Source organism: Neophocaena asiaeorientalis, unplaced genomic scaffold (assembly GCF_003031525.2).
Source record: "Neophocaena asiaeorientalis asiaeorientalis breed wild unplaced genomic scaffold, Neophocaena_asiaeorientalis_V1.1 scaffold461, whole genome shotgun sequence".
NCBI classification, from domain to species: Eukaryota; Metazoa; Chordata; class Mammalia; order Artiodactyla; family Phocoenidae; genus Neophocaena; species Neophocaena asiaeorientalis.
The window spans coordinates 70,522-81,695 of NW_020173230.1; the positions used below are offsets into that span (position 1 = coordinate 70,522).

Consider the following 11,174-nt stretch of genomic DNA (forward strand, 5'->3'; position numbering starts at 1 on the left):
TCCGCAACAGTAGAGGCCGCGATAGTGAGAGGCCCGCGCACCGCGATGAAGAGTGGCCCCCCGCTTGCCACAACTAGAGAAAGCCCTTGCACAGAAATGAAGACCCAACACAGCCAAAAATAAATAAGTTAATTAATTTAAAAAAAGAAAAAACAACAACAACAACAGAAAAGAGAGACATAAGAGATAAATCAACAAATTGCAATGTAAGGACCTTATCTGGATCCTGATTCAAACAAACTGTTAAAACACACATACGTTTATGAGACAATGAGCAACACCTGGACACTGAATACTCGATGGTATTGAACAATTTTTGTCAGTAATTTTAGGCATTAATATGGTATTGTGGTTTGTGTTTCTTTAAGAATCCTTACCTTTTAGAGATACACACTCAAATAGTTACAGATGAAATGATAAGATGTCTGGAATTTGCCTCCAAAAAATCAAGGCACTGGAAGACAGGGAGGTCAGCAGGAGCGTAGGTGAAGCAAACTTGGCCATAAGTCAACAATTCTTGAAGGCAGGAGATGGACACAGTGCATTTGGTAGACTATTCTTTCAAGTTTTGTATATATTTGAAATTTTCCGGAGTAAATCTCAAAGTACAAAGAAGAGTAATTTCCCTAAGAAAGTTGCAGGCTTTGCTCCAGGTATGCTAATGAGGAATCTGATGTCAGTTGTATCTCTGTTCTTCTGCAGGTGACTGATTTTTCCTTTCTAGAAGCTTTTAAAATCTCCTCTATATCTGTTGTCCTGGATTTTCATGAGATTACATCTATTAATGGAATTCCATTCATTCTGTGCAGCACTTGGTGGGCCTTTTCATTCTGAAGACCTGGGTCCATGACCTCTAGGAAATTATCATCTGTTATATCTGTTAATTTCTTCAATCACTATTTTCTTTTTTCTTTCCTTCTGGAAAAGTTCGATGTGGAGACTCTTGAATTCATCCTTTGTGTCATGATTTCTGCCTCTTCCTTCTGCTCTATATTCTGAGAGATAAACTTTAACTTCTAATTTTTCTTTTGGGCCATTATTCTTAATTGCCAGGTTTTTTTCTTGTACCCTGATGTTCCTTTTCCCTAATATCCAGTTCTTATTTCATACAGGCAATGTCTTCATGAATCTCTGATATACTATTGGTGGGGGGGAGGGGCTTAAACAACAGAAGTTAATTTTCTCCCAGTTCTGGATCCTAGAATTCCCAGATCAAGGTCCAGCAGGGTTGGTTTCTGATGAGAGCTGTATTAGTCAGCGTTCTCCAGAGAAACAGAATCAACGGGATCTACATATGGGAAGAGATCCTTATAAGGAATTGGCTCACATAATTATGGAGGCTGAGAAGCCCCAAGATATGCAGTTGACATGCTGGAGACCCAGGAGAGCTGATGTTATAGTTCCAGTCTGAGTCCAAAGGCAGAACACCAATGTCCCAGTTCAAAGGGGGAATTCTCCCTTACTCAAACTTATTGTTCTATTCAGGCTGCCAACATATTGTTATATTCAGGCTGTGTTGAGTGACACAACCAACATTTGAACTTGATTCAGACATTAATCTCATCCAGAAACACTCTCTCCGACCAGCCCAGAATAATGTTTGACCATATGTTTGGGCATCTCATGGCTCAGTCAAGTTAACAAGTAAAATTAATTGTAAGAGTGGTGCTTCTGGCTTGTACAGGGCCACCTTCTTGCTGTGCCTTCACATGGCACCGAGGGGAGAGAGATAGAGACAGAGAGAGAGTCAGAGAGAGAAAGACTCTTTGGTGTCTCTTCCTACAAGGACAATAATCTTATTGGACAAGGGCCCCACCCTTATGACCTCATTTAACTTTAATTGCTCCCTTTCTCCAAATACAGCCACACTGGGGAGTTAGGACTTCAACATATGGATTTGGGGAGGACACATACCTTCGATCCATAATGCTGCCTGACAAGTTATCACAATTTTGCAGCTTAAAACTTACCCATTTCTTATCTCAAAGTTCTTTAAGTAAGAAGTATAGGTAGGCTCTGCTGGATTCTCTGCTCAGGGCTTCACAATGCCAAAGTCAAGGTGTTGTCCAGGCTGGGCTGTCACCTGGAGGCTCCTGGGAAGAATATGTTTCTGGGCTCATGCAGGCTGCTGACTGAATTCAGATCCCTGAGGGTGTAGGACTGGAGCATAATTTTCTCTCTGACTGTGGCACAAGAGCTTTCGTCAGCTTCTGGAGAAAGATTCCTGGGCATGTGGTCCCCTCTGTATTCAAGCCAACAAGCACTGTTGAGCTTCAAAGCTCTTTCTTCCTTTTCTGCTACCAGCCAGAGAAAACTCATTGCTTTTAAAGGTCTCGTGTGTTTAGGTCAAGCCCACCCAGTGTTGCAATACAAGGAAATGTCATTACTAGAATGATATCTCTTCCCATTCATAGGTCCCCCCCAACCTCAAAAGGGGGGCAACCATACAAGGGTGAAGGTCACTGGGGGTCATTCTTAGAATTCTGCCTTCCACACTCTCACAGAATTAATCCTACCTGTGGATGACAGAAACGGCCCACACCCATGAAATCCCATCCTGTTTGTGATCTTCCCGGAGACACTAATTTATAAATCCTTAAAGTCCTCTTGTTTCCTGAATTTTCTCTGTTTCTTCCTACACCATTTTTTTCCTGTTTATTTTGGTGGTTTGCTTTCATCTAGCAGGATTCCTTCAAATGTCTAGTGGTCCGTGGCTGGCTCTTCTTGGTTGAGTAATAGATCTGCAGGAATATCTCTCTGCATATCTGAGAATTCCTGGAGATACACATATGTTTCACATGTGGCAAGTTTCCCTTTAGGAAGAGCAGGGGGCAGGGGGCAGCCACTCTGCTGAGGGTCTCCTAAAAATCCAAATGAAGATGGCTTTATTCTAGGGGTCTAACACCCATACGAGGAATGATAGATGTGGCCATTAAAAAAATGACCATGAAATTCTCTGACATTCCTACTACTGAGAATTGGGGTTCTACATCCCTCCCCTTGAAATAGCTTTGACCAATGGAATATGGTAGAAGTGACACAACGTGACTTCTCAGGTGAGGTCCCAAAAGGCCATGCAGCTTCTGCCTTGTGTGTGGAACACGTTGGGATCACTGGTATCCAATCATCCCGAGACTAGCACGCCACACAGGGAGGCCCACCTGGAGGCATGCTAGCCCAAGTCCAGGTGTACGATTCCAGCTGCCAAGTCTCCCCCAGCTGAGGTCTCAGACATCACGAAGCAGAGAAAAGCCAGCCCCACTGTGCCCTTCTGAACTCCTGACCCACAGAATCCATGCATATCATCAAATGGTACTTGTGTTAAACCACTAGGTTTGGGGGTTGTTTCTGACACAGACGCAGTCAACAAAAACAACAGACAGGACAGAGCTTCTGACTCCTCTCCTCCACGACCACCCACGCATCTGCAGCAGGTGCATTCTGGTTGCACAGCGCCCTGTGACCCTCACACATGTAGAAACCTGGTCTCTGCACAGCCACCTCTGAGGGCACCTTCACAAGGGCACATAAGCCCCTGGGATCACACACCACGCCAGCCAGGCTACATGTCCTGGTCAGGGCCCCGTGCCTCCCTGAGAGCTTGAACCTTCCAAATGCAGAAAGTCAGGAAGGTGGGCATCGAATCTCTGTGTAACCTCCACTGTCATTTTGAAAGCTCCCAGACTCCCCTATACTGGTCAGGCCTCGACCTGCTGCAGGCAACGGAAACCCAACTCCAACCAGCTTTAGAGCAAAACGTTATCCCTGTAGGGCTTGGGCAATGGCTCTATCCGGGGACAGGAGGAACAGCATCAGCCTTTCTCTCTGCAAATCCAAGACAGGCTTTCTCCACACGGCAAACGCAGCACCTGTTGGCAACGCAAAACACATCCCACCAACATACCCCCAGAAAGAGAATTTCTTCCCCCCTTCACATTGAAGGGACCAATCTAACTCTTTGGTTGGGTCCTATGCTCTCCCCTGGGCCATCATCAGGGGGTCAGCACACCCAGTGTGGGTGGAATAGGTTGACCCCGAGAAAGACTTATTCCATTAAAGGAGTCCACTATTCTGCCCATCAACTCCAATTCCCGAAAGAGGCACACACCAGAGAACCACACTGCCTGGACTTGAATCATGGCGAATCTTGGGCAGGAGACTTCTGAGTCTCAATTTCCTCATCTGCAAAATGGGACTAACAATAATAGATTTGTTGTATTAAATTGAATTAATTCACATAAAGTGCTCAGAACAGAGCCTAAGATACAGATTCTGTAGACGTGTGAGCGGCTATTATTACCAGCCCTGGGATCTCCCCCTCTCTGAGAAGCGACAGGAAGGGGAAGAGGACAGAAGGGAGAAGAGGCAGCCATCCCCCATACCCAGTCCCTGGAGAAAAGGGTTCTGGGCATCCAGAAAGGTACACTGTCCTAGCTCCCCACCCTCCACACCCCTGCCCAGGTCACCAAGGTCCACCCTAGTCCCCTCATGGCCTTAGATGCAGCAGCTCAGACAGAGGTGCATCTGAACAGAAGTCTTGCAGGGTCCCAGCCTAGCCTCTTGTCTTTGCTTTCCTGGACACTGGGAAAGCGCCCCCCACCCCCATAGCCGGGGGAGGTTCTCACTCAGAAGGGGGCTGGAGTGCAGGGGAATCCAAACTGTGGTTTCCACACTGCAGGTCATGACTCATCATGGGTTGAGCTTTTTTTTTTTTTTTTAATGAAATAGATTAAATATGGTGGGATAAAAAAATGCAGTAAGGGTTAAGTACTGGTTCATGAAAGTGTGTGTGTGTGTGTGTGTGTGTGTGTGTTTGCATGCGCACATGCACTAGGTCACAACTATGTAAAATGTTTTTCTCACTGTGGATTACAAGCCAGTTTTCAAAGCACTGAGTTGGGGGATTAGAATGTTTTAATGGGCTTGAGGACGGAGGCCACTGAACATGCCCACAGTAGGGTGCTCTGCTCAGGGATTCTGCTGAACGAATGAACAGAAAGAAAGGGGACCTCCTATTGGCTCTTTGGAACCGTGGGAGAGGCTGCAGCAGAAAGCACAGGTCACACACAAACAGTGAAGGAGCTGTAATCTGAGAGAGGCCAACCTGGTCTGGGTGGGAATACTTTCTATCCACAGCCACAGAAACACCTTAGCAAAGGCCACGGGTTTAAAAAAAAAAAAACCACCTATTTATATGTTAAAAATAAATAGAGGGACTTCCCTGGCGGCCCAATGGTTGGGACTCCGAGCTTCCACTGCAAGCGCACGGGTTAGCTCCCTGGTCAGGGAGCTGGGATGGCATGCTGCATGTGCTGGGAGAAGGAAGAAAGAAGAAAGGGGAGGGGAGGAAGGAAAGAAAGAAAGAAAGAGAGGGAGAGAGAGAGGGAGGGAGGGAGAGAGGGAGGGAGGGAGGAAGGGAGGAAGAAAGAAAGAGAGAAAGAAAGAAGAAATAGAGGGATGCAAGCCATTCACTTCTCTGTAAAATGAAGAACCGAGACTCAACTGAATGCTGACGTGCCGTGTTGAGGTGGCCACGGACCGCTAGCACTCTCTCACTGCGCTGGGAACGTACAGTGGCGGGCTGGAGTTAGCCGTACTCGGTGGCAATTTAGCTATATCTCCCAATTTAAATATGCATGCCCTTTGACCCAGCAACAGCACTTCTAGGGCTTTACCTCATATAAACAGGTACATTAAAAATCTACATAACTGCACGGCTACGTGTACAAGAATCTATGTTGAAGCACTGTTTGCAACAGTGAGAAGTTGGAAACAACCAAATAGCCATTTATGGGGAAGTTACATAGATGGCGGTATAGTCACAGAATGAAAATACCATGATGGAGCAGTTAAAATGAGTGAGGTAGCTCTGTCAGGTAAGGAAGAATGTCACATGGTTAAATGATAAACGTTGTAAGAGAGCATGTAAAGCATGTCCCTAGTTTTACAACATTTCCACGTACAGAGAAGAAATGTGCTCCCACACCTCCTGGAGCAAGCATGGCACCTGATGGCTGGATGCAGTGTGACTCTTTAGGAAATGAAAAGTGTGTACTTAACACATTTTTGCACTGTTGGAATATTTACAACTAGCGTGAATTTTATAATCAGCAAAAAATTAAATAATGAACAAGGATCATAAAGCTTTATTTAATAAATATAACCAAAAAATTCAAAATACTTTATTCCATATGTAGCCAATTAGGAAAAGAAAAAAGTTAGAAGGAAGTGTTTGAAGAGATTACGTGAAAGGGTCAGGAGAAAGGGAGGATGGGGAAATTCAAGCAATAAAGGTTAAGTGGAGACCAGAGGGCGTTCAGGGCCTCATGACTCTCAAAGCACCAGCTTTCAGGGGTCACATCTCAAGGGGCCCTGGGGGCTTCCTTCCCTCCTTGGCAATGACGGGAGATGCTAGACTGACATCTGTGGAATTAATCAGGACTCCAGAAATTTGGAAATACTCTCAAAACCAGGGAGGCTGTCTACTTTTTTTCTATGACCATCAGAATTGCATTATTTCCCCTCTAAAATAAAGTATCTGGCTGGATAACTGTGAGCTCTATCAGGGAATGACTTCAGTTTTCTGAATAGACTTTAAGATCCTCAAAGCCATCCATTTTAAACTAGGTCTTAATGCCCATCCACCACTGAAATACTGGCTTCTGTTCTGATGCCTCCAAATCACACGTGAAAAGAGAATTTACTTCATAGTTCATATTTTTCAAATCTGTGGGGAAAGGATGGGAGGGTCAGATCTGGTCGTGGGGACACCATGTGGTGAGAAGTCAATAATTCAGTTCAAAGGAAGGTGTCTGGGGCCCCGGGGGGCGGGAGGGTGGTGGTGGTGCTCTGCCCTGGCACAGAGCAGGTGAGCCTGGATAAACCCATGTGGCTTTGGGGCCTCAGAACAGGGGTCTGGACCACCAGGAAGGGGACCTGGCTAAAACAATCCTCCACACGTCAATGTCCTGATAGAGGTGTGCATATTACAAGAAGCAGGGGGCAGTGTGCGGGCCCACTGGGGACTCCTGGGAAGACACAGTGGACACAGGTGGCAGGGGCCAAAGCTCTCTTGGGTTGACTCCTCACAGGCCAATTCTAGTTTCTAAGAAGAGAAACTTCTAAAGATCGTTTGCAGGAACAAGGTGGGCCTGACGCCTTGCAGGGCCTCCCTGAGGAGCGGCAACAACACGGAATCCAATCACAAAGCTCGTTTGTCCACTCTTTATTAAAGCTAGGTCCTCCTGCTGACAGCTGTGGGGCGGGGCAGCTTGGGCTCAGGAGGAGCACCGAAGGTGGGTAACTCAGGGCTGTGCCAGGCGGGACGGGCGCAGACCGGCCCTCGGTCCCACGGGGCTGGCGCAGCTTGCCCTGGGCCCTTCCTGAGGCTCCTTCTCGCAGCTGGGAGAGAGCGCCCAGGGACAGGCGGCACCGCCCAGCGCTGCCGGCGCCTCTGCGGGAACCCCTGTCCTCCTCAGCACCCCGCCCACCCCCGCCCTCACCCAGCCAGGCCCATTCTTGCCACCACCGTCTAGGGCCCCTTCCCGCCCGCCCCGGCCTCTAGCGCCCGGGTGCTGGCTCTCAGGCCCCAGGGCCATGTCTATGCTACAACAGAAGGAACTCGGTCTAAAAGGGAATGCGGCTGCTTCAAAATTTCAGTTTTCTGGCCCCATTCACACTGGCCCCCAAAAGCATTAAAGGGGCCGATGTCTTGCAGGTGACCTGGTGGCTCGAAAGAGCCCAGCCCGGAAGGTGCGGCGCTGGCCGGCTGCGGGCCTTGCATAGCTGGACAGTTGGCCAGTCACTGAGCCACGGGCTCAGGTCCGAACCCCCAGAGGTGTACCACCGTCGTGGAGACAGCCCGGCCCACGGTGCCTCCACTCACTGCCCACTCTGTGAGATGGGAGCCTAACCAGAAACACCACTTGCTCCTAGTGTAGAACAATGACAGAAGCAGAGTTAAACGGACCCGAGGCGGTCATAAGGCCCTGATCCTGGGAGGTAAGAAACAACCCTACTACCAACCTCTGTCACTTTACACTCGTCTATTAAATCTAAATGAGCGGCAGGCTCACAAGAGCAGGGCCCCGTGTGTCCACCCACTCAGGGAGAGGTGGCAGCCGGGGAGCCAACGGCTGGGGTCCCTGGCTGCTGGGCTCCCAGAGGATCTCCGAGTATGCCGCCTCCAGCGTTCCCAGGCAAGAGTACCAAAGGACTCAGAGGGGAGGCTGAAATTAACACCCACACGGCCGGGCTGCTCTCGGTGCTCAAGTGGGGTGAAGACAGCAAGCGACTCTGGGGAGTAAGGCTTCAAACTCCCTGGGGACCCTGCGAACACCTGCAACCCATCTGCCTGGGGCCACAATTTGGTTTCCGGCTTTTTCTCCTCCTCCCAGATTCTTCGGGCCACACAAGCCATGGAAATAAATATCCACAGTCGACAGAATAAAAGCTTTCCCAGGTGCATCTCCACTTCACCCCCGACCCCGGATTAGGGAGGAACACCGTCCTTTGAAAACCCACGAGGCTTCCCCTCGCCACGCACACCGTCCTCAAAACTTTCTGGACATACTCGAATGCCCGGAAGGCCCCTGAAGTCTCCCGCTGAGGAACTGGAAGAAGTCATCAGCCAAACCCCCTGGAGTAGCCATACGCTCTGCCCTCGACCACCCCACCCTCCCTTGATGCAAGGGCTTCCCCTCCCTCGCTGTAAAACCCAGTTACTAACTCACAAGCCACCTGTCCCCCGGGCCACCCATATCGGAATCCGAGTAAAATAAATAACACCTCGCCTGCCATCCCTACCGCTTGGCCTCACCGCATCGATCCAGTGATGTCGCAGTCTCTTGCCGGGGTGGCCGCCCCCTTTCCCCATCTGCTCCGCGCGCAGCTCTCCTCTCCCCCTGCGCCCCCCGTACGGCCATCTGAGCTCGGCGGCCGGTTCTCTGGGGCCGGACAGGAGGGAAGCCCGAGGCCGGGGGGCGGTGCACCAGGGCTGAGGGGAAGGCACCGCACCAGGACTAGGACCCTCAGCCCCCTGAGGCCAGAAGAGCAAGGGGCCGGCGCGCAACGGCCAGCGCTCGAGCCGCAAGGTGCCGGTGGCCTAGCGGGCTGCGCCTCCGTCGGCCTGGGGCCCTCACATGATGCTCTCCTCGTAGGCGCCCGAGGGCCCCGCGAAAGCGGCCGTCGGCTCGGAGCCGAAGCTCGTTCCGCCTGCGAACTCCAGCAGGGTGCTGCCGCGCTCCCCGGACCCGGTCCCTGCGCCCGCGCTCGGCGGCCCCTTAGCGGGTGCCTCGGCCTTGGGCGCGGGGGCAGCCCGTGTGCGTGCGCTGGTGTGTCACGAGCACCGAGCGCTGCGAAAACCGCTTGCCGCACTCGGGGCACGGGAAGGGCCGTTCGCCCGTGTGGCCGCGCCGGTGCTTGGCCAGGTTGGAGCGCTGCGCGAAGCCGCGGCCGCAGTCGGTGCAGCGGAAGGGCTTCTCGCCCGTGTGCGTGCGCCGGTGCCGCTTGAAGTCCGAGCTGTGGCCGAAGCCCTTGCCGCAGTCGGGACAGCGGTGTGGCTTCTCCTCGGCGTGCGCCCACTGGTGTCGCGTCAGCGCCGCGCTCTGCCCGAAGCGGCGGCCGCACTCGCCGCACGCGTAGGGCCGCTCGCCCGTGTGCGCGCGCCCGTGCGCCGTCAGGTGGATTTTATGAGCCAGCCCTGGAAGTGGCATCTGTCACTTCCACGCACGTTCAGGCAGGGGGCGCCCGTCGGTCGACAGCCGCTCCGCGAAGTCCGGGAGGCCCAGGATCGGAAAGCCATCCGGGTGAAGCCAAGACTTGGGGTGCACGGGGAAGTGGAAGCCGAGCGGGTAAAAAAGCTGGAAGTCGGCGCGGAGGCGGAAGGCCTGGCCGCAGTCGGGGCAGCAGTGAGGCCGGTCGGCCGTGTGCACGGCCTGGTGCCGCGCGAGCGCCGAGCTCTGGCTGAAGCTGCGGCCGCAGTGCGGGCAGGGGTAGGGCCGTTCTCCGGTGTGCGTGCGCTGGTGCGTGACCAGGTAGGAGCGGCGCCCGAAGCCCGCGCCGCAGAAGGCGCAGCGGTAGGGCCGCTCGCCCGTGTGGATGCGCCGGTGCGTGACCAGGTGCGACTTGTACACGAAGCGCTTGCCGCAGTCCGGACACGGGAAGGGCTTCTCGCCAGTGTGGGTGCGCTGATGGATGGCCAGGTGCGAGCGGTACACGAAGCCCTTGCCGCACTCATCGCAGCCGAAGGGCTTGACGGCCGCGTGGTAGCGCTGGTGCTTGGCCAGCCGGGACCGGTGCGGGAACACTTTACCGCACACGTCACACGTCGTCTCCGGCCGCCCGGCTGGAGCGGCCACCGCGGCCGGGAACGCCCAGGGCGCCAGCAGGCTCGCGCCCGGCTCCCGGCCCTGCAGAAAGGGCTTCGCCTCGGACCCCTCGGCCAGGACCCCAAGGCCACCGGGGTCAAGGCCCCACCCCTCTGGAGTCTGCGCCGAATCCGAGTCGTCGGGGCCCCAGGTCCCAGGCACGTCCCCCACGCCGTAGGCCGCGGACCACAGCCCTGGGGGCTCGTTCTCCTCCTCGGCCACCTCTGCCAGGAAGTCCTCGTCGTCGTCCTCCTCATGGTCCTCTATGTCGTCAGTCCAGAACCAGGCCCCTGAAGGCGACAAGGGAAGGCCAGGAGAGAAAGGTGAGAAGAGGCCGTGACAGAAACCGCTTACAGACTCCTGCTCCTGTAAGGAGCGATTTCTGCGGGACCCCAGGCTCTCGGAGCTCGGAGCCCGGAGCCCGGGGTCAGGGCGCCTCTGTTCCATGGGAGTGAGAGATGGTGCAGGCCTCTTCCCTGAGTGAGGAGGAACTGTGCAGACAGGAGAAATGGACACGCGGGTGTCCCTCCTAGGAAGGCTGGGGTTCCCTCACCTCGTGGACTCTCCTCAAATGGCCTCAACTAATCCCTTTTCCAGACCTCCAGCTCCCTTCAGGGCTTGCCACCCTGCTGAGAATAGATGGACACCTACGAATTGGGTGACCTTGCCTGTGGGTTCCTGTGAGACCAGGTGTCAAGCCCAAAACAGGGGTCCAGGGCCCAGAAAAGTAGACGGAGATGCCAGGTCTGTTCTCCCCAAAGCCCCTTGTCTCCTGGAGAACTCCTCCTCCCCCCCCCCCACCCCCAC

General features: G+C 53.0%; 1 protein-coding gene across 1 annotated transcript in view; it reads right to left on the reverse strand.

The window, feature by feature from the left end:
- Nucleotides 1–9,281: 9,281 nt before the first annotated feature.
- Nucleotides 9,282–11,174, reverse strand: part of LOC112399864 (uncharacterized) — a 36,154-nt gene continuing 34,261 nt past the window's right edge. The window contains exons 14-15 of the mRNA XM_024745265.1: nucleotides 9,933–10,657; nucleotides 9,282–9,506 (exon numbers count right to left, since the gene is read on the reverse strand). Of these exons, the coding sequence (XP_024601033.1) occupies nucleotides 9,282–9,506; nucleotides 9,933–10,657 (950 nt within the window). The remainder of the gene's footprint in view (nucleotides 9,507–9,932; nucleotides 10,658–11,174) is intronic.